Below are 26250 nucleotides of genomic sequence, written 5' to 3' on the forward strand. Positions count from 1 at the left end.
CTTAGGCTGGCTTCAAAACACAATCCTCCAGGTCTCAGCTTCCAAGTAGCTGGGATTACAGGAGTGAACCACTGGTTTGGCAAAATTTACAGCTTTTGATATTTATTGCTATCTAGAAATATCCTCATTTCTTCTTCTACCATTAACAGTTAATGTTGCCTTTTCTCCCATATAGTGTACTACATTGAAAGAAAAACAAAAGGAAGAAAAACAGCCATTTATAGGCTGTCTAGTTTTTCTTTTTCTTGGTTTCCAGTGTAAATAGTGAAAGTCCTTTTTTCATGACATCAATCATCTCTGTGAACCTCACAACCTTGTGGTTTCTCAAAATACAGTGTCTTGGAAGTGGCGCTGTGGGCCCAGACCTCAGGCCCACAACTGACAAAAAACAAACAAACAAAAACCAGTGTCTTACCAATATTCTTTCATAAATCCTAAACCAAGGTCCCAGAAAACTGTCACAAATGACATGTGGTTTCTTTCTTTGTGTGTCTAACCTCATCCAACATGGACAAGTCTCTCCAGAGCTTGAGTAGGAAGCAAGCCTCTCAGCCCCATACTGCTTATGTCTGTCCCCATCCCTCCCTTGAAGGCCCTTGGTCTCAGCTATTCTCCGGCATCCTGGTTTAATGGCCAATAATCATACGCCCTCCTTCACTCCCTAGTAAGATCGTCTCACTCCCTGTGGATTGGGGCTCTCCTGAGAGTACATGTGCCATGACCCTGTCATAGCTCCCCAACTACGGAAAAGCAAGTGTGGTCTGCAAGCATTCGTTGCTTTCAAAGACCACACAGTGTACCCTTACCTAAGTAATGTGTATTCCTCCTATAGAAATACAAAATCAGGGCTGGGAAGGTAGCTCAGGGGTAGAGTGCTTGCCTTGCATGCATGAGGCCCTGAGTTCAATTCCTCAGCACCACATAAGCCGAAAAAGCTGGAAGTGGCGCTGTGGCTCAAATAGTAGAGCACTAGCCTTGAGCTGAAGAACTGAGGGACAGCACCCAGGCCCAGAGTTCAGGCCCTCGACTAACAAAAAATAAAGACAAAATCAAGCTGAGTGCCGATGGCTCATACCTGCAATCCTAGCTACTCAGGAGGCTGAGATCTGAGGATCACAGTTCAAAGCCAGCCCAGGCAGAAAACTCTGTGATATTCTTATTTCCAATAAACTACCAAAAAGTTGGAAGTAGTGCTGTAACTCAAGTGGCAGAGAGTAAGCCTTGAGCAAAAAACCTTAGGGACAGCACCCAGGCCCTGAGCTCAAGCCCAAGGACCAGAACAAAAAATAAGCACACACACACACACACACGCACACGCACACACGCGCACACACACACACACATTATCAAACTTCTACATACATTCCTCTCCTGTTCTTTGTACTCAGGAGTTAGTACTGTCCTTTTTATATCTATATCCTGTATCTTGTCATTTCTTGGATCCAGCCTTCTTTTTGATGGAGAATAGCCTCAAGTAAGTTTCTCAGAAAAGATCCATGAAGTAAATTTTCTGAGTCTCTAAATATACGAAACCATCATTAGTTTCACCCTCACGGTTGGCGAGTTGACTAGATAAAACTCTAGGTTATGAATCACTTCCCTCAGCAGCTTAAAGGCTTTGTTCCGTTTTCTTTGGACACCCAGTATCACTGACATCCCAGGGATGACATGTCTTTTCTCTCTCTGGGAACTTGTGGGAATAACTGTTTCTCTTTGGACTTCAGAAATTCCAACTAAGAATGGTTCATTTTGTATCTCTTTGGCTGCTTTTCCATCTGAAAACTTTTGTCTTTCTTCAGCCTTAGAAAATGTTCATGTATAATTATTCCATCCCATCTGCTTTCTCTGTTCTCCATCTCTGAAACTCTGAACAGTTGGACTTCCTGGACTTTCCCTGTATGTTTTCAGTCTTCTCTCTGGATTGTTTTTCTATATTCTTGAAATTTTCCTTTTACTTTTAAACAGTGTGTATTTGGGCAAACATTTTTTTTAACTTTAAAGAGCTGTTCCTCATTCTCTTTTTTGCTGTACTTTTCCAAAGCAATGTGTTCTTATTTGGTGCATTCCATATGTCACCTTGACCTTATCAAGATACAAAAACAAAGTCTCATTTTAAAGATCTTGGTTTCCTGTGTTAGATGTTTCCTAAGGGGACTTTTCCATGATTATTTACTCTCTATCTCATTCCTACTACAGTTTTTCTTCATATGTGTGGTAACCTTTCATTGTTTCTATTTAAAAGTAATAGGTTGGCTTTTTTTCAGGGAGCAGATGTGTTATTTTGTTATTTTATATAAATATCATTGCCCACTAGGTCTCTACCATTAATAAGAAGCTGTATGGAGGCCAGTATCAGTAGTTCATGCTTGTAATCTCATCTGCTTGGGGGGTAGAGATCAAGAGGATCACAGCCTACCCAGAAACTTTCCAAGACCCCACCTCAACTAATAGCTAGACATAATTGGGATTGCGTGCCTATAATTCCGGCTACCTAGGAAGCTTCAACTTGGAGAATCACAGTGCAAGCAGAGGGCTAGCCTTTACTCTGAGAGACCTTAAATCCTAGGATTAAAAGAGCATTCCTCTGGGATGACAACACCCATCTTAGCATCCCCAGATCTTTCAGAGGAATTCTAGATCCTCTCACTTTTAGTAGAGAGAGAGAAAAAAATCTTCATTTTCATTGGAAAGTAGATACTTAAAAGTCTCTACACTGTACTTGTGCGAAAAATGGAAGAGTCTCACCCTGTGACTCTTTCCCAGGTACTTTGAGTCGTAGCCTTTTTTGCTTCATTTAATCCATCAACACACTCAATCGTCATTCCAGCTTCAGATTTGTCTGTTTTTAAATCTCTGCTAATGGTCTTTCCATTTTCTTTTGTTTTATTTTGCTGCTTTTCCATTTTATTGGCTTTTACTAGAATTTCATTGGTGCCTTGGGGGGAAAGAAGAGCTCACAGTATGTGCTCAGAATACGACCTTGAACCAGAAATGCTCAGAACATCCTTTCTCCTCTGCTAGCTCTTTCCTGCGGCCTTCCCGATGCCCCCAAGAATGGAATAGTGTTTGGCAAGGAGTACACGGTGGGGACCAAGGCTGTGTACAGCTGCAATGACGGTTACCACCTCCAGGCAGGCGCTGAGACCACCACAGAGTGTTTGGATACAGGCCTGTGGAGCAATCGCAACATCCCCCCGCTGTGTGTCCGTGAGTCCTGGGGTGGTAGAGGTGGTATAAGCAGTGGGTGGGTAAGCAGTTGGAATGTGTCCTGCAAGGAGGGAAAAGCATGTTCATGAAGGTTAGGGGACTCGGAGGGGAGAAGGGTGGGTAGTGTTGTTAGACAGCTTGAGTCTCCATTGAGAGTTACTCTCAGAGCATAGATAGACCAAGTAACCTAAGATGTTTTTATAAGCCATGCCGGAGAAATGTATACATGAAATGTGTCCCTGGATCCCAAGACTTGGAATTGACAACTTTCAAGCCATAGTTGCAAATTGGCACTTTGGATTATCTTTAGAATGGAAATAAAGCTTTTTTGTTTTTTGTTTGGACTACACTGTACTTTTATTTTTAAAGTTTTGGCTCACACCTATAATTCTAACTACTCAGGAGGCTGAGATCTGAGGATTGCGGTTCAAAGCCAGCCCAGGCAGGAAAGACCATGAGACTCTGATCTCCAATTAACTACCAGAAAATCAGAAGTGGTGCTGTGGCTCAAGTGGTAGAGCACTAGCCTTGAGCTGAAGAGCTGAGCCCCACAGCCAAAAAAAATAAAAAGAAGGAAAGAAAGAAAGAAAGAAAGAAAGAAAGAAAGAAAGGAAGGAAGGAAGAAAGAAGGAAGGAAGGAAGGAAGGAAGGAAGGAAGGAAGGAAGGAAGGAAGGAAAGATTATAGGTCAAATCAAGTCCAGGCAGAACTATGTGAGAGTCTCCATCTCTAAAATAACCAGCAAAGACGGGACTAGAAGCATGACTCAAGGGGTAGAGTACCAGACTAGCAAGTACAAAGCCTTACATTCAAATTTTAATGCAGACCAAAAATAAAAACATTTTTAATCCTTTTTGAGTTTATAGTGTGATGAACCAGATAGGTCCATCTGACAAATGGACTGTTCAATCAGACATCTAAAAATCAGCATTGACTAAATATCATCTGCCTCCATTTTTATTGATTATTTTTGGCAGTTCTGTACTCCCTAGTTTGCCAAACCCACTCCCCCAATCATCTTTTTCGTTTTTTTTACCAAAGCTGCCTAGGGACTGAAGCTTCTTGTCACGGTTACTGCAGTAGGCCCTTCTAGTTCCCAGCCCAGGACTCTTGGAATGTTATCTACAATTTCACAGTCTTCCTCCCTTCTTGCTCCCCCAGCTGTCACCTGCCCTGATGTCAGCAGCATCAGCGTGGAGCATGGCCGGTGGAGGCTTATCTTTGAGACCCAGTACCAGTTCCAGGCCCAGCTGATGCTCATCTGTGACCCTGGTTACTACTACACTGGCCAAAGAGTCATCCGCTGCCAGGCCAATGGCAGGTGGAGCCTTGGAGACTCTATGCCCACTTGCCAAAGTAAGCCCAGGAGGGGAGAGTGGGCACTTTTGCATGCATGGTGCTGCCTATGAAGCACAGCGGAAGAGAAGAGGCTTATTTCCAGGGATCGTGGGCTATCTCTTTTTGGACACTCACTGAGAATTGGGAGATTATAAAAGCCTATTTCTTAAACAAAGTACTTCATACCATCTTTTAATCTCATTAGAAATCGCCTTTTAATAAGTTATCCAGGTCAGCATACACAGATTAATTTATTTGGCCCCAATTATATGTCAGGTACTATTCAAGTACAGAGAGAAAAGATGGTGACTCCGGCCTGCAGGGAGCTTACAGTCTATGGGAGATATAGACAAAGAAGGAATGCCCTTGTGGTGTGTGATGAGACCTTTGAAGAGCGGTGGACAGTGGGAATGAGGACAGCACAGATGACAACCCTGAGTCTGTCTGCCTCTCTTGTACTGTTAACTGTTTTATCTTTGCTTCTTTGAAATAGTCTCAAAGCTCAGGGTTCCCAGAAAGCGAGACAGAGATTCACTAGAGAGTGTGCCTGGGATCACAAAATGGAAGCCTTGGGCCCCATGAGTAGAATTTCACCGTATGTGGCAGAGTAGCAGCCACCAGTGTGGAACAGCCCACTGCAACGTAGCCTCAGTGACCTCAACTAATACATCATTCAGAGGCCATCTCATGCTCTGTTGAGGACTGTGAGGCTGCCACTTAGGCTCAGCTATGTAGGGGGAGATTGTTGGCATTGGTTGCCCTGGATACAGGGGAGCATGCCACAGAATCTACCTGAACTACCTGAGGTTTTTTAAAAGCATATACACCTGCACTTTACCTCCAGAGATTGTGGATCATGCATCTCAGGAAGAGCCTGAGTATGTTAACAGTCCCCCACCCCGTGTGTTTAGGGACCCCTGGGTTGAAATAGTCACAGTGCACATCATAGTACTAAGTTTCAGGAGCTCAAGGTTAAGCAGGCCTTCCTTTGTTACTATTTCTGCTCATCAGAAGTAGCCCACAGCCTCCTTCTGGGCTGGCTTACTGAGTATTTCCTGATCCTTGTAGTCATCTCCTGTGGAGAGCTCCCCGTGCCCCCCAGCGGGCACCGCATCGGGACATTGTCTGTCTATGGGGCAACTGCCATCTTCTCCTGCAATTCCGGATACACGCTGGTGGGCTCCAGGGTGCGGGAGTGCATGGCCAATGGGCTCTGGAGTGGCTCCGAAGTCCACTGCCTTGGTGAGTACCCACTCCAGGCTCATCTTACATGCCTTCAAACAGCTGCCTGTATCTACTCTTAAAAAGTGCTTACGTCAGGTACCAACTATCAGACATCCACTATGACGACAACCCAGAACCAGTTTCTGTTAGGGCAGCTAAAATAACACTTTCAAGTCTGAGGAGACAAACCTCTGAGAGGTTCTCATTATCACCAGCATAACCAGAATTGACCCTGGCATGATACATGCAGCTCCAGCTTCCCCCTTACAGAGACACAGTCCCACAATGCATTTCAAATACCCTTTATGTCATAGTAGAAAATTATTTTAATATGGTTATTGGTGGCTCAGACCTATAATCTTAGCTTTTCAGGAGGTTAAGATCTGAGGATCGTGATTCAAAGCCAACCTAGGCAGAAGACACCAATTAACCATCAAACAGCCAGAAGTTGAGCTGTGGCTTAAGTGATAGAGCACTAGCCTTAAGCAAAGAAGCTAAAGGATAGGGCCAGGACCTGAGATAGGGACCAGGACCTTAACTAAAGCTCCAGTACTTGCACACCACATACACACAAACACGCACGCACACACACATACACACACAGAGAGAATTATTTTAAATATATGTTAGATATATATATCAATTTGTATAATTTTATAGATGCTGGTCAAATTTGCTTAGTATAGCTGTACATCAATTTATATAATTGATATAACATATATAATTAATGTACAGCTATACTAAGTAAATAACAGACACCTATAAGACATTCTGACTCACAAGAGGCAAAGTTTTATTTCTTCAATGACTGATAGACTCCTTGCCTGAGTCTTAGATTCTACATTCTCTCTCTTACTCCTGCCTTGGACCTCTAAAATCTAAGTGTCTTAGCCACACAAACCTAATAGAAAAGACTGAGTGTTGTACTCTGGAGACCAGTGCTACCCTCCTAGGTCTCAGGCTCCAATTAAGAACACAGTCTTAGAAGGAGGTCAGGAGCAAAGGAACACCAGGAATATGCCCTACCCAACTCATTTAGCAAAAACATTTGCCTTAATGAAGAAACTGTGAGTTGGCACCAGTGGCTCACATCTGTAATCCTAACTACTTCAAAGGCTAAGATTATTGGGATTGAGAATAGAGGACATCCCAGGCAGAAAAAAAAAAACATCTAGGAGACCCCTTCTTAACCAAGAGCAGGACGTGGTTATGCACACCATTACCCTAGCTACTAAGAAGTCTAACCTAGGTAGAACCTGCCCCAGTGCACAGGAAACAAGTCTCTGTCTGAAAAATAATCAATAAAAATAACCGTCTCTGGAGGCATGGAACAGCAGTAAGAGTACCTGTTTTGATGGTTGTAATTAGAGCATGATGCTTCCTATGAAATGAAATAGATGTACAGAAAACACTACTTGATTTGAAAAAGAAAGCAGGAGTTCCTGTAGTCGTTCTCCATCACTGTGAGAAAATGCTTCAGACTATCAGTTTACAAAAAAGAAAGATTTATTTGGGCTCCCAGTTTCAGAGTTTTCAGTCCACAATCACTTTTCACCATTATCTATCTTTATGCCTATGGAGAGGCAGTATACCATGGGCAAGCATGGGGCATTGAAGCCAAGAAGCAGAGAGACAGAGACAGAGATAGAGACAGAGAGGACGTGGCCAAGGTTCCAGTATTCCCTTTAAGATCACACCCCCATGACCTAACTTCCTACCACTAGGCCCCACCCCCTAAAGGTCCCACAACCTTCTCTTAGTACCACACTGTGGAATCAAACTTTTAACTTATGGACCTTTGAAGAACTTATCCAAGTTCCAGAAATCCCAGAGACCAGGATCCAAATTCCAGAAATCCCAGAGACCAGGAACAGTGATAACTTCCCACTTGCATACAAAGAAACTAAAAGTCAGAAGGGATGGCAGTTGAAATGCAGTTTGGGGACTGAAAGTTGCTAAACCCTCAACACCATTTCTTCCATGTATAGGATTCTTGAAGTCACTTCTGAATCACTCACTAAGGGCAGAAGGGAAAATGATGGATGTTGGGGGGACTTGGTCCTTTTCCCATTGTCTATGCCTCTCCCTATCCCGACCAAGCTCTGTACCTCATTTTCTAGAAGCTCCTCCTGATTTACCTTCTCCTCCATCTTTCTCCACCAAAGCTGGACACTGTGGGACTCCTGAGCCTATTGTCAACGGACACATCAATGGGGAAAACTACAACTACCGGGGCAGTGTGGTGTACCAGTGCAATGCTGGCTTCCGCCTCATTGGCATGTCTGTGCGCATCTGCCAGCAAGACCATCACTGGTCGGGCAAGACTCCTTTCTGTGTGCGTAAGTATGTCATCCATTCTCCCTAGTTGTGGGCTCAGATCCAACATGGACTTTCTTCAGTTCCTCTTGATTATCTTTGCTAGGGGTTTTGTTTATTTGTTCATTTTTAATTTTATTTTGAGAGATGAAATCATTTCATCTATTATTTTCAGGTCTCTACATCATCCTGCTGTAAAATTTATTATTTCCTTCCTTGGGATTTTTTTTTTTTGGTCAGTCGTGGGGCTTGAACTCTGGGCATGGGTGCTGTCCCTGAACTTCTCAGCTCAAGGCAAGTGCTCTACCACTTGAGCCACAGCACCACTTTGGATTTTCTGGTGGTTAATTGGAGATGAGTGTCTCACAGATTTTTCTGCTTCAGCTGGCTTTGAACCACAATCCTTAGATCTCAGCCTCCTGAGTAGCTAGGTGTGAGCTACCAGTGCCCAGCTTGAGATCTCTTTTGTTTTACTTTTCTGTCCATTTTCTAGATTTTTGGATTGAGTATTTAATCTACCTATTTTCATTTTTTCACTACATCGATTTTTATAGATACATGTATTAGAAACCATGAAATTTTTTTGGTCAGCATGTCTCATGTTTCTAATAATGAATATTTATTATTTATTATAAATTCTGTAGTTTTGTAGTTTTAAATTTTCCCTTCTACTTATACTTTTTTGGAGTTTTTTTTTTTGGGTCCGGTTGTGGGGTCTGAACTCTGGGCCTGGGTGCTGTCCTTCAGCTCTTCAGCTCAAGGCTAGTGCTCTACCACTTGAGCCATAGCACCACTTCCAGCTTTTTTTTCTGCTTATGTGGTGCTGAGGAATCAAACCCAGGGCCTCATGCATGCAAGGCAAGCACTCTACTACTGAGCCACCTTCTCAGCCCCTACTTATACTTTTAATACAAGGATCTTTTTAAAAATTTCTAGGCAAAAGGGCCTTTTTGTATTTATTTATGTACTTTTTTATGTATTTAGGTATTTATTTTGTATTATTTACAATTTTATGCCACTGTATACAATATTTCCACCTCATGGAATATACTAGTGCTTTTTTGTGGCCTAAAATTTGGCCAATTTTTATGAATGCCCCATGTGTACCTGAAAACCAGGAACTACAGTATAGATACAGATAGATGAAGAGAGAAAGAGAGAGAGAGAGATTCATAAGATATGTGATTTATAAATCATGTTGTCTAAATCCTCCATATTCTTACTTATCTTTTTCCCCATGTGATTTTGTTCTGAAAGATGTGTTTAAAGTTTCCTATCAGTGTAGTTCTATTTTTTTCTTTGCATGTTTGTAGGTTCTAATGCATAAAAGCAGTTGTTGTGTTACTTGACATACAGATATTCAAAAGTACTGTATCTCCATTACAAATTGTCACTTTTAGCCTTGTAAGATGTCTTCCTCATCATTTTTAACTTTCCAGCTCGAATATTACTTTCTTGATACTAAGCTTAAAACTCCTACTCCCATCTTTTTCCTGTCACACCTTCAACCATCTGTTTAATGATGGATGAATTTCTTAAATTAAGTATGACTCTTATGTGCAGTAATAGATTTGGCATTGCCTTATGAGCCAACTTGGAAATCTTCTTATTTGTAGGTTAAACTCATTTACATACATTGATAGGTCTCAAATGTTCAATCTTAATTATGTCATGTTTTAACTAATATAAAAATATTATATTTATGATGTATTCCATAAAATATGTTTTCTTTGCCTTTTTATTATCATATATTAATTGAACAAAGGTATTTCATTGTGATACATATACACATATACATATAATGTATCTGATCACATTCACCTCCTCCATTATTCTTTCTCATCTCCCCACTTTTTTTTTAACCAGTTTCATTACGCTGCTTTTACACATGTATATATAATGTAATGTGTTCCTGGTCATTCTCTAGAATCCTATCCTTTCATCCTCACAGTCCCCCTTTTTGGCAACCCTGGAGTTTGAACTCAAGGACTTACCCATACAAGGCAGGTGCTCTACTGCTGAGTCACACACCTCCAGCCTTGCTTCTGGCTGGTTACTTTTGAGACAGGTTCTGACTTCCCACCCAGGTACAAGCTTAGACCCTGCTTTTCCCAGTTATAACTCTTGTCATTGCTGAGATGATAGTACATACCACTGCATCCAGCTTCCCTCTGTTGAGATAGTCTTAAGACTTTTCTGCCCCAGCTGTCCTGAAACTGAGACCCTTTCAGTCTCAGCCTCTCACATAGCTTGGGATATTGGCCTGAACCACTGTGCTCAGCTATGGATCTCACAAACTTTTCTGCCCAAGCTGGCCTCAAACTGCAGCCTCTAAAGTAGCTAAGATTACATTCATAAATATATGTCCCTGACACATAGTTTATAAAAGTCCCCATTTTGCAATCATGTTATTATATTTTAGGTCACAATTCTATGTATTTCATCTACATGAAATATGTCATTCTGCGGTGTCATATCCATGAGATATTTAATCTCTCCAAGTTTGTCTTATCTCACTCAGCATGATCTCCAGTTCCATCCACTTTCTTGCAAGTTTGATTTCATCCTTCTTTATGGCTGAGTACTCAATTCTGTATATACACCACATTTTCTTTATCCATTCATCTGTTTTGAGACACCTAGCTTGGCTGTTGTAGATAGTGCTACAATATGCATGTATGCCTATTATATGTTGACTTACATTCTTTTAGATATGTGTCCAACTGTGGTATACAAGATAATATGGTACTTCTGTTTTCAGGTTTTTTTTAAGTCCCTACTTATTTCCATACTAACTTCAGTAATTTACATTGCCAGGATTTATTTTTGCTTGTTTTCTTGATGATAGTCTCTGACTGAGGTAACTCTCAGTATCAGCCTGGGTGTTGTAGCTCACTTCTGCATCCCAGATGTCTGGGAGGTAAAGATTGGGCAGATTATGCTTTGCTTAGGCAAAAAGTTTGTGGAACCCTACCTATCTCAATCAATAAGGTGGGTATGATAGTACGTGCTTTCAATCTTAGCTGCATGACATGCTATAGATAGAAGGATTGCAAACCATAGTCAGTCCAGTTATGAATGTAAGAAGATCCTACCTGAGAATCAACTAAAGTGTGGGGGGGCGGGGAACTCTGTAATATTTATTATTTACATTTCCTTTATAATCATGAATGTTGAACATTTATCCATGAGGTAATTTGCCATTTGTACTCCTTTCAAGAATTGTCTGTTTGTTCTTTTGCTGTTTAATTTTTTTAGTTCTTTATATATTCTAGGTATTAGTCCTTTGTCCAATGAGTAACTTGCAAATATTTTCTCCCATTCTGTAGGTTGCTTTTTCATTCTAGTAACTGTTGCCTTTGTTATACAGAATCTTTTTAATTTGATGAAATGCTGCTTTTCAATTCTTGTTATAATTTCCTGAGCAATTAGAATCCTGTTCAGATTCTATCCTCAAATATGGCTCTATCTTCAAACATTTCACCTGTGTGCTTTTGTTCAGATGACAGAGGGATCTAGTTTCTTCTGTTCATTTTCATAACACTGTTAGAGAGTCTTTTGCTCAACTGTCTTTTGCTCAACAAGTGGTAGGGTTTCTTGTAGTTCATAGTTTAAAGTTTGTTGTTATATGTGTTGAGGGTAGGACCAATCAATAATCTGTTCTGCTTTCACTCTAGAATATTCCTTTATTTATATACTGGAAGCCACTAGTAGTGGAAGCCACTACTAGCCACCGGAGGTCTATAGTCTTGGGGTCAAGCACGTTCCCACTTGCTGCACAAGTCACCAAACTGTGCCCTAGGGACAGCAAGTATCCAAACCTAGGGAGTTCCTCCAGAACAGCAGAGCATAGAAGTCTGCAGTGACAATAAAGAACTAAGAGACTTAGGCACTCAGCCCACCAGTCTCAGTGCTTTTAGACTCAACCTAGTTCACCACTCTGTGGGAAGGAAGAAGTTGGGGAGATCACAGTATCCCTGGGTCCTGTGTTCAGAACTCTCAACCCAACTGGTAGCAGACACCTGCAGCCAGCATGCAGCTCCAGGCCATATATTCTACCAGCCAGGGACTCAGTGTATTGTGTCCCATTGATCTTCAGGTAATAGGACTTTCTCTCACCAGGAAGGACAGGACCACTTATGGTTGTGCTCTTTATTCTCAGCAGGTCCATATAAACTTTCTTGCTGACACACTGTGGCAAGATATAACATGACCCCCTAAACTGCAATTTTTTTCTTGTTTTCAAGTGCCCAGAGTACCTTTGTCTTATATCATAAGCCCCCTTGCTCAAGACAGCACCTTTCTGTAACCCTCTACATTATGGGGAACAAAAATCTTTCTTGTCTGATGCTACTCTACCACACATAGGAAGTCAGTGTTGCACCAAAACTATGCACTATGTTTAAGGCTGACAGGAGGCGTGTACTGTCTTCTAGCTTACATTGTGGTAGTGTGTCAACTTCGCCTTCCTACCAGGGAGCCTAGGCTGGAACTCAAAGACTGTTTCCTATTTCACCTTTCTGTTTCTCCATGTTTTTAAGTTGTCCTGTACCTATTTAAGAATGCCCATTGTATGTAGTTTCTCTTTTGTTACTCTTAACTTTTCATTCATGGAGCCAAATTGCCCAGCTTTAGCTCATAGTGTGTGTGTGTGTGTGTGTGTGTGTGTGTGTGTGTGTGTGTGTGTGTGTGTGTGTGTGTGTGTGTGTGTGTGGCCACAGCTTCACTTTCAATTTTTTTACTAGTTAATTGGATATAAGTCTCATGGACTTTCCTTCCTAGTTAAGATTACGGACATGAGCCACCAGCTCTAGGGCTTGGCTCTTTGCTTTTTTTTTTTTTCAAACACTTCTTTTGGCATTTAAGGTTTGGATCTTTTTCCATTTGCTTACTTTTATACTTATAATACTGTAATGCTATATATCCTCTGTTTCATTATTTATCCTTTTATTATCTAGTTTATCAATATTTAATAGCATTCTTTAACTTTCACATATTGGCCAGACCACAATCCATGAGCTTATTGAATGCTCTTTTCCCCTTTCTCTTTCCCTTTCCTTTTTACTTGCACTATTTCTGCTTTGTCAGGGCATAAGACACTTATTATGATAGTGTTCCATATTATGCGTCTGTCCTTTTGCCTCACCTTTACCCTCCTCCTGGATTTACACTTAAATACAGCAAGCATGCACAAATGTTGAAGTTTTCTCAATTATCTTTTAGTAAAGTCTTTAAAAGATTCTTCAGTAACATCCTAATGTACCCCAACTTGTTGCACAGTTTAAACTGTTGGTCTGTACCATAGAATTTGAAGTATTGGAAGTGTACTCAGCCATAGAACATTTACCTAACATGCTCAAGGCCCTCAGTTTTAGTTGCCAGTACCACAAAATAAAAACCTGGAAAGACAACAGAATTGGATATAATTATTATATATATATAATATATTATATAATTTAATAATATGCAAGAATATCTAACATATAATAATTATATAACCAATTATTGCTATGAATTTCTAAGATACTCCTTCCACTTTATTTTGCCTTGTGTGTTTGTCTTCTTGTTTGGTCTCAGGATTATACCTATTTAAGTTATGCAGTATAATGTTTGTATGTACACATGCATAGAGAAATGATTGCAACAGTCAAGCAAATGAACATATCCATTTTCTCAGATACTTATCTCTGAGTATATGTGATAGGAACACCTGAAATCTATTCTCCTAGGAAATTTCCATTCATTATAAACTTTAGTCATCATGCTGCATTTATTCTATGTAATATTTATTCTATGTAATATTAGCAACTTTGAACCTTTTGGCCAAGTCTCCCCATTTCTCTCATGTCCCCTAGGTAACTGCCACCTGCCCTCTGTGTCTGTGAATTCAGCATTTAGAATTATAATATTAGTCTAATTCTATCTTAATAAGTTATTTGGTGGTTTTCCAGAGTTCTTGATTTTTTTCTTCCTTTTTCCCTAGAGCCTAATATTTTTACTAACATGTGCCTTAAAGCTGACTGTTCTAAGACCATTTCCCAGTATTCTGTAGGTATTCGAATATTCAGACCTTTTCATTGCTTTATTTCTGAAAGATTTTTCTTCTATTGTAATTCTAAATACTAGTTCTGGTCACTATGCTTGGTTTTATGCTTGTTTCTCTGCTTCCAAGTAATTTAACGTTTGTAGCATTCTCTGTCTTGCAGCTATCCTGCAGACTTGAGGTTTTTTTTTGTACTTGTGTTTGTTCTTCTTATTAATTTTCATTTTGGGGATTTAGGTGATCATTATCCTTGGCTGCCTAGAAGTAATTTGGGAAATTATTCACTTTTTAAAGTTCCCTAATGAGAGCCTTTATGTAAAATGCAAGGACTTGTTCTTAATTTTTATAACATGGATTTTTATTTTTTAATTCTTCATTTTCATTTGATCTTTTATATGCAAGTTAGGACAATAAAATAATGAGTCTTTTCTGTAGCAGTGGGTGAAAAGTGGTCTTGATGACTTAAGTATTAGGTTTACAGAAGCAAGACTCATCTGTATACAATCATTCTTTTAGATGTGGTTTTAAAAGAAATCACATTTATTTCCAGCTGAGGGCACAGACTTAAATGCCTTCAGCAAACTGTCACATCAAGATATTTGTGTGTAAATAGTGTGGTATGCTGGGGCCTAACTTAATAATGCCCAACTTGAGGCCTATGTTGTAATAATGATTAGTGCAGCCCAAAGTTGGACCCTCAGGTATGGGCCACCTGAGTTCACATCCCAGAATAACCTGCAGTCAGCCCTATGACTCTTATGACTGTAGACAACTCAGTCACCTTCTCTCAGTCCTCATACTCTCATCTCTGAAAAGCAAGAACCTCAGAGACTACTGTGATTTTAAATGAATTAATACATACATATAAATGGTTAGAATGGTACTGGTGTTGCACTGATGACACTGCTTATACTGTGATGATGATGATGATGATGATGATGATGATGATACAGACAATGGCAGGGATTATCTGCCACCTGTCATACCACAGAACCCATTATCCCTGTGCCAAGCCCCATTCTCTCCTGGATCACAGATTTTGTGTGTTCTCTGGAAAAGAAGGCAGAAGCAAAAGAATAAGGTTTGCTGTTTTCTATGTTTCCACTTCCATCACACATAAATTCAAGGTTCCCAGTATCAACTCAACTCTCACTCTCCCAGGTCTCCTCTATACTTCCTCTACCAGCTCTCATGACCTTTCTCCACTTAGCTGCTTCACACTTTTATCTGTCTTCTACAGATCCACACTCCATCACCTTATTTGCAGTGTAAACATGCAGCTAAAAAACCATAAGGATGACCAACAGTCAGAGAAGCAGGGTTCAGAACTCAGAGGAACCACTTAGAAATAGAGCCACTTGATTGGGCTGGGAAGGTGGCTCAGTGGTAGAGCGCTTGCCTTGCATCCAAGAGGCCCTGGATTCGATTCCCCAGCACCACATAAGCAAAAAGAAAAAAAGCCAGAAGTGGCACTGTGGCTCAAGTGGTAGAGCGCTAGCCTTGAGGGACAGCACCCAGGCCCAGAGTTCAGGCCCCACGACCGGACCCAAAAAGAAAAAGAAATAGAGCCACTTGAACAAATTACCTTAAATCTCTGAAAGTTTGTTTGCCCATTGAGAAAAGGATGGCACTACCCTTAGAGGAAAGGGGATAAAATATGTTAATGCCTGTAAATCTGAACAACAGAATGATCTCAGTCCCTTATGTTGCACAGGTGATAGTATCTATCAATGAGGCCTTCCACTTCCTGTTTCCGTACCCACACCTCCATCCTGTCTGCATTCTCCCTTGTCTGCTCTTCCCCTCCTCGCAGTAATAAAAGAAGCTCGCTCCTGACCCAGATGAATCCCCATCCCTCCTTCCTCCTCAGTGAACTCAGTCTAGTTTTACCTCTCTCCTCTATTCTGCTGCCCTGACCTTTCTGCAGCTTGGCCTAAAAGACATAGTCAGCTTACGCTTTCTGAGCATCTTCCAGGAGCCAGGCATTGTGCTGGATGTTGTAGATAAACATGAAATGAATGTGCCATGATCTCACCCTTGGGAAATTTAGGGCCAAGGGGTCCATGTGCTCAAGCTCCAGCTAGATGCTCAGGCCTCAGTAAGACCACTGCTTTTCTCCTAGGAATGCCTTGTCCTCCCCTTTGCAGCTGGTATTATCCCCTACAAAAGTAGACTGATTGTGTGTGTGTGTGTGTGTGTACTTATTTTAAGAAGTTGGACATGCACCTGTAGAGGTTGCCAAATGGAGAATCTGCAGATAGGTTTGGGAAGGAAAGTGGGTTGGAGCCCCAGCAGAGAATTGCTATTCAAGGTTGAAGGCTATTTTCTGGAAGAAGCCTCTCTTCCTCCTGAAGTGAAGTCATATCTGTGAAACCCTTCAACTCATTGGGTGAGGCCCACCCATGTTATGAAGGGTGATCGCCTTTACTCAGTCTCCTACTGTAATCTTTAAAATAACTTCACCAGAACATGGAGAATGTGTGTGACCATCTATCTGGGCACCATAGCCTAGACCCATTGATAAAAAAAATTAGCCATGACACAGCTGTGCTGCTTGAAAAGTTACCCATTTACATTGTTCCCACATTTTCCCTTTATTAGAAGCAAAAGCCACTATAGAATTCTTTCTTCATCACTTCTCTGCTCCAGCCAGAAATTACCTGCCCAGCAATAAGAGCCCTGGTACTGGGCATGATGCACTGTCCTGGGGACCCTGCTGCCTGGGAGTAGCAGGACACGATCTGGAGATGAGCAGAGAGCAAGCTCAGGACCCAGAGGGCATAAGGAACTAGTATGTGGGCAAGGGAGAAGGTACCTGGAGGTGAGCAGGTGCTCCTGAGGCTTCTTGGACAGAGCTTGTATCCTGGGAATGTAAGGCAGGAAATAAGCTAGAGCTGCAACTCAGCAAGAGATGCTTCCAGTCACTAGGGTTACCAATGATGGATGTTCTTCTGTGTTCATCTTACTTGAGCTATTAGGGAGTCTAACATGAGCAGGGGACTGTCCCCTGGCTTTGGTGTCCACTGCCCATGCTGCCAAGCTTTGTTGGGTTATATATGAACCTTCCTCAAGTCCTTCTGCAGACTTTTGCCTATCCATATTTAAGAAGGTGGCATCCCAAAGGTCATCCCCAGAAATTCTTCTCTAACTTCTCAAGAATGTTTTGTAACCTTTAGGGGTATAATGCAGTTCATGACCCTTTTCCAATCTGGTGAACATGATAGATCCTCATCCAAGCTGGCTGCCTATGCTCAATTCCATATGTATAATGACAGTGGGTTCATAAACCCTGTGAAGCTTATCCTCACTCTCCCACCAACCTCATTGACATGGCCAAGTCCTTCTCTCCCTGGAGACCCAGTTCTGATGTCATGTCAGGGAGAAGAGGATGAATCTTGAAGGTATGTAATAATCACAAGGCTTACCTATCTTCTCTTTTGATTACAGCAATTACCTGTGGGCACCCAGGCAACCCTCTCAATGGCCTCACTCAGGGAAACCAGTTTAATCTCAACGATGTGGTCAAGTTTGTTTGCAACCCTGGGTACATATCTGAGGGGGCTGCTAGGTCCCAGTGCCTGGCCAGTGGGCAGTGGAGTGATGCACTGCCCACCTGCAGAAGTGAGTTGCCTTTCTTGTCCCCCCTGCTTTTCTCACTACCTCTGACATCTGTGTTTCTGTAACCAAGGAAGAAAGCCCAGTAAATTCGGTCCTGATGGTATTCCTGTTCAGACAAGAAATTCAGAGATAAGGACTTTTTCCAACCCTTAGATAGAGAGTTATGTAAAATTTCCACATGAATTTCCATAGGAAAGTCAAAACTTAGTTTCATTTTTCAAGACTTGTTTATATTTCATGGAACAAATAATTTGTCATAGTTGTAAAGTCCCATTAATTTTATTTTTTCTTGGTACAGAAGTTTCTTTTCTCATATAAACAAGAAATCTAGAAGCAGTACTGTTTCTGTAGCTGCTCATTGAAATCTAGAGCAACATCTTGATGGTTCCTCATGGTTGCAAAATAGATGCTGAAGCTCCTTTGCAGCTACATTAGATAGTCACCTATGCTAGTGGAAAATGTGAAAGCAGTAGAATTGGAATTAAAAAGTAAAAAAGCAGAGGCGTCTAAGAATTAAGATGAAAGGGACACAAAGGAAACCAAAGACTTAAGAGCCAGACGACACAGAAGATATTCTGGCCTCATTTGGATTACTTAGGAAGAAACTTCTAAAGCTTTTAAAGGCTTTTTATGGCAGTGAAGTCAAAGGCAAAACTACTGGATAGTGCCTTATCAAAGAGGAAAGGGTATATTCTTGCTCATTCCATTCTGAATGTGAGACTCGGGTAAGAAAATGGACTTGTGCTTTGAAAGCCAACGCATTTATGGTATATTGTCATTCTGCAAAAATTTCACTCTCATTTTTTTTAATAAAACTGCTTTAGAAGCACTTGGACATTTTAAAATCAATTGTATTTCCCAGGGCATTTATGGTTCCCTAAAATATGCATAAAAGTATTTCAGCCCATTTCCAAAAGAGACCAGTTGCCGTTCAAGTCAGTTCAAATGTGTCACTTTTACAGTGGACCAGCTTGCTGTGGGGGCCACTTTGGGCCAGGGACCAGGTACACCGAGCTGAGATGGTTGTACCTTCCAGGAATGCAAGTACAGCAAGAACTCACAGTCCCAACTGGCAGTCAACAAGAGCACTAAAGAGGGCAGGGCTATCCAGTCCAGCCAGCCTTTCTAAGGATAAATGAATCACCTGACCAAGTGACTAAGGTGGACAGAAACCTGCATCTACCAGACCCCACCCCTACTCCCAACCCCTAATCCCTGCAGACAGGACCTGCCTTGTCAACTAGCTTTGGAGATTTTGCTGGGCTGAGAATGCTTGTCTGTCAAGACTTCTGAATTTGCATTTGAAAGCTGAGTAAAATCCTCCCATCCATGTTTCTATCTCCAATCATCCCATTCCTTTGCAGTCATCAACTGTACAGATCCCGGGCACCAAGAAAACAGCATCCGACAAGTCCATGCCAGCGGCCCGCACAGGTTCAGCTTCGGAACCACTGTGTCCTACCAGTGCAACCACGGCTTCTATCTCCTAGGCACCCCAGTGCTCAGCTGCCAGGGAGATGGCACCTGGGACCGACCCCGCCCACAGTGTCTCTGTGAGTAGATGCACCTGTGTGGAGTAATTGTCAGGTTGTGACATGCCACATCACTCACTGTTCATGCCTCTCTGTGGGTGTGGGTGGGTGTGGGTGTGCGCACACGCACGTGCGTTCAGGTTTGTGTATAAATGCATGCATACTGAGGAGTGCCCTTGGCATTAGCCCTGGCTGCTGGTAGCTGCCTCACCAATTCATGTGCTCACTTCCCGGCTAGAAGCCAATCCCTTTCCTATCTCCACTATTGCCACCAACTTCTGTAGACTTTAGAGGTCCTTACCTTTAGAAGGAAGCTATCTATCAGGGCACCTTCTCCTCACTTAATTGCTTCCAGGATTTTTTTTTTTGGGGGGGGTTCTCTTAGTGTACTGTAAACAGTTATTTCTTTTATTTTTCTTTCATTTTTTCCCTCTTTGGTTTACCCTCTGTTGTCACTGTTTTATTTTTCGGTACTCTTTGTATGGTATAAGTTTATATAACTTGAGGATGGGAAGGGGAATCACAGAAACAGTAAGACAAAGGACAAATAGTGAACCAATACAACAGTGATACTCATAAGACATAATGTTGGAAATGAATTCCACAACTTGGAGGGGAGGGGAGTTAGGGGGAGGGAAAGTAGAAAACAAGGGAAAGGGTAACACTCTTTGAAAAGAAATATACTCATTACCTTACTTATGTAACTGTAACCCCTCTGTACATCACTTTTACAACAAAATAGAAAAACAATGTCCAAACCCCCCTCTCTTTGGGGAAATTGAAGCAGAAATGCCTAGCTCTGAGGGCACGCTGGCCTGAATGCCAGCTGTAGATTTTTCCATTTAACAAGCTATTGTTTGGGAGAACTTTGCTCACCTTCCAGAGCTATGGTTCCTTCTGCTATGAAAATTATGCCAGTATTTAATTCTACAAGGGATTAAATGGTAAAAATTCTGCACAAATGGCTCATTTGTTATCTGATACATAGAAGCTACTTCATAAGTAGTTAACTGCATCAATTATTGTTAGGAAAAGTTATGGGGACCACATGGAAAGAAAGTTTGGGGAAAAGCTCAGTACCAGGACATCTGATGGTAGTCCCTCGCATATCCTTATGAAAAGACGGTATTATTCTTCACTTGGTTGACTTGGAAATTGTATCATGAGGTGGGTAGGCACCATTTGTGGGTGAAAATGTATGCTCCAATAGAAACCCAGGGTTTCCCTTTTTCCCTGCCCCCGTGACAAGAGTCCTCAACATGTGCAAAGTAATGGCAACTCATCCCTGTAGAGTTACTGAGATGTTTGCTGTTCCCCACAGTGGTATCCTGCGGCCATCCAGGATCTCCACCTCATTCCCAGATGTCTGGAGACAGTTTTACCGTAGGGGCCGTGGTGCGTTACAGCTGTACGGGCAAGCGGACTCTGATGGGAAATGCCACCCGAATGTGTGGGCTGGATGGACACTGGACGGGCTCCCTCCCCCACTGCTCAGGTATGGAGTCTGGCATCAGGGAAGGCTTCTGGTGGAACTTTGGCTGGAGAGAGGTGAACATGACCCGTAGATGGGAAGGGATCACACCTTTGGGACTCTTATCCCATCCTCACAGGTAGAGAGATCCCAACTGGACATCAGTCCTTGTGGTCTGAACCCAGTTCCTCCCCTGGCTCAGCTCATACAGCTAGCTCTACAGCAAGAGAGTGCAAATTTAGGAAAGGCACGGTTTTGTGAGGAAATCTGTGGCCATGAATCTCTCTAGTCACTTGGTTCCTGCATGCCTGTTGACAGGTCCACTCCTCTATCATTTTCTTTCATGTTTGAGACTCCTGGGCCTCAAAGGCTTCTCTTCTTTTCCCCAGTGCCTCCCCAACTTGTCCCATGTCCTGGCTGCTAGGTAGAAGTACATTCTTCTTCCCCACTGCTCAAAGACATCAGTCCTCTGACTTTTCCTATTAGTAAATTAATTTCACTGCAAATTTCTATAAAGACACTGGCATGCTAACAAAATAATAAATGTGAGGAACTGTTAAATCTCTAGTGTCCATATTATCCAAACCAGAAATCTATCCACAATGTCATTTAACAGAAAAACATGAAAGAGAATCATGCCACCAATAGCAGAAAAACAACAGGCTAATGAGCACTCACTGCTTTGTCATCCTTGAAGCAAGCCTGTCTGGCTCAAAGAAGGGACCCTACTGGGAATATCACCCTTAAGAGAACAGCAGCTTACATGACTTGAGGTTCCTCAGAGAGGCCACTTGGATATTGAAAATGAATGTAGCACTGGTGGCTCACACCTACTTACTCAGGAGCCTGAGATCCAGAGGATCATAGTTCAAAACCAGCCTGGGCAGTTGACCACAGCACTTCATCTCCAGCAAAAAGCCAGGGTAGGGCACTAGTGGCTCACACCTGTAATCCTAGCTATTCAGGAGGCTGAGATCTAAGGACCGCAGTTCAAAGCCAACCCAGTAAGGAAAGTCCATGAAATAAGAATTTCTAGTTAGCCACTGGAAAACCAGAAGTGGAGCTATGGCTCAAGGGGTAGAGCACTAGCCTTGAGCAAAAAGCTCAGGGACAGCACCCAGGCCCTGAGTTCAAGCCCCATGACCCCACCCCTCCCCAAAGAAAACAGGCTAGAGATATGGCTCACATAGTAGAGTTCCAATAAAACAAGTGTGGAGACTCTGAGTTCAAACACCAATACCAGCAACAACAACAAAACAAAGCAAACAAACTACCCCCCAACTTCTCCCATTGCAACCCCTTCTTCACATAAGATGCCCAGCTGTTCTTGCAACTTCACATTCCTAAGTAAGTTCTCACCAGCGTTTAGAAGACTATCTGAATATTGGGCCAGATGTTCATTAGGTCTTTCCAGAAAGAAGCAGATTCCAAAGCCACTTTTTAAAGAGCTGTTTCATTCTATATAACCCCTAGGACTTGGGCCTCTCATCCCTGCTACTCTCATTAATCACCCAGCTAACAAAGTGAACCGGTCTACATATGAGCCATGAAGAGTCCTTTAGCTTAAACAGAGGGAGACCTGCAAAGTAGGCACTTGTTTCTTTTGGACTTATGGAGGAAATGAGGCAGGGAGTGCACAGCATGCCTGAGTGCACAGAGCAAGCACCACCAGCAAAGGGAAATAGCATTCTGAAGAGGAAAAGGTCTCAGTACACATTTGTGTACTCTTCTCTCTGGATTGTCCTCCAGGACATTAAATTGCCAGTGTTCTTAAAGTCTATGCAGTATGTTTGGGAGATCTTAGTCTCCATGGATAGGAAAATGAAGAGTAGGTTGGAAGGAAACCAGAATAAAGCTTCTAGTGCTTTCTGATCTTTAGTATCTAAGATCAACCATATGGCTATTCTTCTGACCACCTAGCATGAAACTGAAAGTCTCTTCTATCCCAAAGTATAATCTCCCTTCACTGAGTTCTCTTAAGGAGACTAGAAAATATTGCAAAGATGATTATTGACTAGGATAGAGAACTAAGCCAGTAAGCCTCCAAAACCCTATTGAGTGAGCTTTCATTATTTTGTGATCTCCTAAGTGATCATCCAGAATGTGGACAGTCTTCCTTGACAACATCAAAAGTCCTTAAGAGAGACTAGAAGCCAGAAGTCACTTTGAGAGCATGAGAACACACGGAACCCTTCAGGAGAACATGGTATCCATTCACAAAGAGGCATACATTCTTCTGTCAATCTCTGATCTGGAATAGCCTATAGAATACTTAGTGTCTTATCTCTCATATATCCATCAGAGATGATAGGCAGTTAGGAGAACAGAACCATAAATTGAGCCTTCCTGCAGATCTCTGGGGACAGAATGAAGGTGAATCCTCTAATGTTAAATTAATGACCCTTAAATGGCTTAGAAAAGAAAAACACGCCATCAAGAAGTAACTCTAGGTATATACCAGTGGACAAAGTAGATTTAGTTCCTTTTTTCCTGAAATTTTACCTAGGTTGTCTTTTACAACATCATCTCCTGTTACTCCTTAAGTTCTGAATCCATTTTTTTGTTTTGTTTTGTTGGTCATGAGGCCTGAACTCTGGGCCTGGGTACTGTCCCTCAGCTCTTCAGCTCAAGGCTAGTGCTCTACCACTTGAGCCACAGCACCACATCTGGCTTTTTCCGCTTATGGGTGCTAAGGTATCAAACCCAGGACCTCATGCATGCAAGGCAAGCACTCTACCACTGAGCCACCTTCCCAGCCCCTGAGTCCATTTTTTGAGCCTCATTCTGTGCAATTGGAAGAACCACATAACGTATAACAAAATTGCTGGAGTCCTCGAGCCATCAGCCCCTGGACTATGATGGACATGCAGACATTTCAGGAGTTTGAACCACATTCAGGAAGTTTATTGTCCCCATCCCCATCATCATCACCTTCATTGATGTAAAGAACTGCCATCTGCAGGCTGGGGGTGTGGCTCACATGGTGGAGTGCTTGCCTCGCAAGTCCATGCCCTCGGTTCAATCCTCAGTACTGCTTCCCCTTAACAATGACCCCATCTTTCTCTCCCCCAGTCCTCCACTCCCTTTTCTACCATGCATAAACCATGATTTATTTGCTTCTGCTCCTCAGGAACCAGCACAGGTGCTTGTGGTGACCCTGGGATCCCAGCCCATGGCATCCGACTGGGGGACAGCTTTGCCACAGGCAGTCTGATGCGTTTCAGCTGTGAAGCTGGCCATGTGCTCCGGGGATCATCAGAACGGACCTGCCAGGCCAATGGCTCCTGGAGTGGCTCGCAGCCTGAGTGTGGAGGTAATGTATGTGATCATTCTGCTTCTCCCCTTTGCCCCACCCTAGTGTTCTCATCTTCCTCCCACTCCAGCCACTCACAGAAAAACATACCCCCCCACTAAACCCTTGGTTTGGTGGGGAGTGGGTACTAACATATAACTTTGATTCATTTCCATCAGTCATTCGAAGATCATATATTCCTACCTCACCCAATAAGGAAAGAAACCAGAAAGACTAAGTTTAATTCATACATTTCTCATACAGTTTCATTTAACCACTATGTGCTAAATGCTGTAGTTTGTGCTGGGGACACATTGATGAAGGAGACAGACACCCTTCTATGGTCTGAATGAATGCTTGTGTCATACGCTCTTCCCACAGTTCATTTGGTAAAACTCAATCACCAAGGTGACAAGGGATGGTATTAGGAGGTGGGACCTTTGGGAGGTGATCAGATTATCAGAGCCCTTGTGATGGGGCTAGTGCCCTTATACAAGGGAGTTCGGTGAGGTCAGTGAGCGCCCTTTCCTCGGTCATGTGAGGACCCAGCAAGGAGGTACTATCCACAAACCAGAAAGCAGAGTCTCACCAGACACCAACTCTACAGATCCCTTCATCCTGGACTTCCCAGACTCCAGAGCTGTTGTTTATATGCCACCCAGTCTATGGTATGTTATAGCAGCCTAGACAGGCTAAAGAGGGCAACCTGTACAATCAGAGCTTACCATCAAAGGGAAGGGACCGTTAAACAAATGTTCAAAGTATCAAGGGAAGTACAAGTGCAGTATTTAAAAAACAAAACAACAAAAAACCTTTAAAAATAATCTAGGCCTTCATTGATGTTTTGTGAGGCTGCACCAATAAGAGAAACTGTACTTGCCTATACACATAGTAATGTCTAGAGGGAAGGGTCTATTTTTTTTTGTGAAAATACTGTACAGAGGGGTTACAATTACATGGGCAAGATAATGAGTACATTTCTTATCAAGCATTGTAGCCTCCTCCTTTGTTTCCCCTTCCCATCCCTTCCCACCCTCCCCCTACCCTCCCACCCAATCCTCCCCGCCCCCCCTACACACACCAAAGTTGTAAAGTTCGTTTTCGACATAACGACTTGTACATCTCATTGTTGCAATGGGTCCACCTGTATCCCTATTTAAACGATTTGTTTTTCCCAGAAGGGTCTATTTTTAAATATCTCTCTCCAGAGTCAACTTTTTGCAGCCAGTCCCCAAATCTCTCTTTGAGAAGTTCAGCCTATAGAACACTCTTCCCACCAATCACATCAACTTTCCACTTTCCTTTTTATATACATACATTGAGTATTAGAACTATATTCATCCACCATCCCTGTTTTCATTTGTCTACACCTCTCCCACTCCTCCCCTGCACCCCCAACACTCAAAATATGTTTCAGCTTCCAATATTCATTTCGTTAAACTTTAATTGTTCAGAGGAGTCACATCACATATTCTAGTCAGCTATATATACACATGCCCTTATGTATATTTATATGGGAGGTTATATTTTTGTCTAAGATTCACATATGAGAGAAAATATGTATTAAGCTGGTAATTTAATAGCTCAGAGAATGATTTCAATTGATTGAAAAAGTGTAATTTGACTGTGGCTAGAACCTAAGGACAAAAAGAACTACAAAGAATTCTTAAACTCTTTTCAGAAATCATATTGTTAGTAACAATATTGACATTACTATGCTGAAAGTATTACATATGCAATACCATAATACGCATGGATACAAACAAATACAAATTATTTACTGCCATTAAGGACCAAGATTTTCAGCATCAAGGAGCTCTAATCTAAAAATCAAGAAATTAAGGGAAAACCTAATCCTAAATTTGAGTTGGTAAAATCAACATAAACACTTAATGTGTTTGCAATTTTTTTTTATTTTTTTATTTTTTTTGCCAGTTGTGGGCCTGAACTCTAGGCCTGGGTACTGTCCCTCAGCTCTTCAGCTCAAGGCTAGTGCTCTACCACTTGAACCACAGCGCCACTTCTGGCTTTTTCTGCTTATGTGGTGCTGAGGAATCAAACCCAGGGCTTCATGCATACAACAAGCACTCTACCACTGAGCCACCTTCCCAGCCCTGTGTTTGCAATTTAAAAGTTACTTTTCCTAGCTCTCTGCAATCTGAACCTCTATAATGAATGACTACTCAGAATGGATGACTAATAAGAACCCT

At 42.0% G+C, this 26250-nt stretch overlaps 1 protein-coding gene across 1 annotated transcript in view; it reads left to right on the plus strand.

Moving 5' to 3' along the window:
* The window catches only part of Csmd2 (CUB and Sushi multiple domains 2), a 522404-nt gene that overhangs the window by 479285 nt on the left and 16869 nt on the right, over positions 1-26250 (plus strand). The window contains exons 50-57 of the mRNA XM_013020489.1: positions 3022-3207; positions 4368-4562; positions 5613-5786; positions 7934-8107; positions 17575-17748; positions 19110-19298; positions 20599-20772; positions 23879-24061. Coding sequence (XP_012875943.1) covers positions 3022-3207; positions 4368-4562; positions 5613-5786; positions 7934-8107; positions 17575-17748; positions 19110-19298; positions 20599-20772; positions 23879-24061 — 1449 coding nt within the window. The remainder of the gene's footprint in view (positions 1-3021; positions 3208-4367; positions 4563-5612; positions 5787-7933; positions 8108-17574; positions 17749-19109; positions 19299-20598; positions 20773-23878; positions 24062-26250) is intronic.

This window comes from Dipodomys ordii, unplaced genomic scaffold, assembly GCF_000151885.1.
Source record: "Dipodomys ordii isolate 6190 unplaced genomic scaffold, Dord_2.0 Scaffold51, whole genome shotgun sequence".
Taxonomy (NCBI): domain Eukaryota; kingdom Metazoa; phylum Chordata; class Mammalia; order Rodentia; family Heteromyidae; genus Dipodomys; species Dipodomys ordii.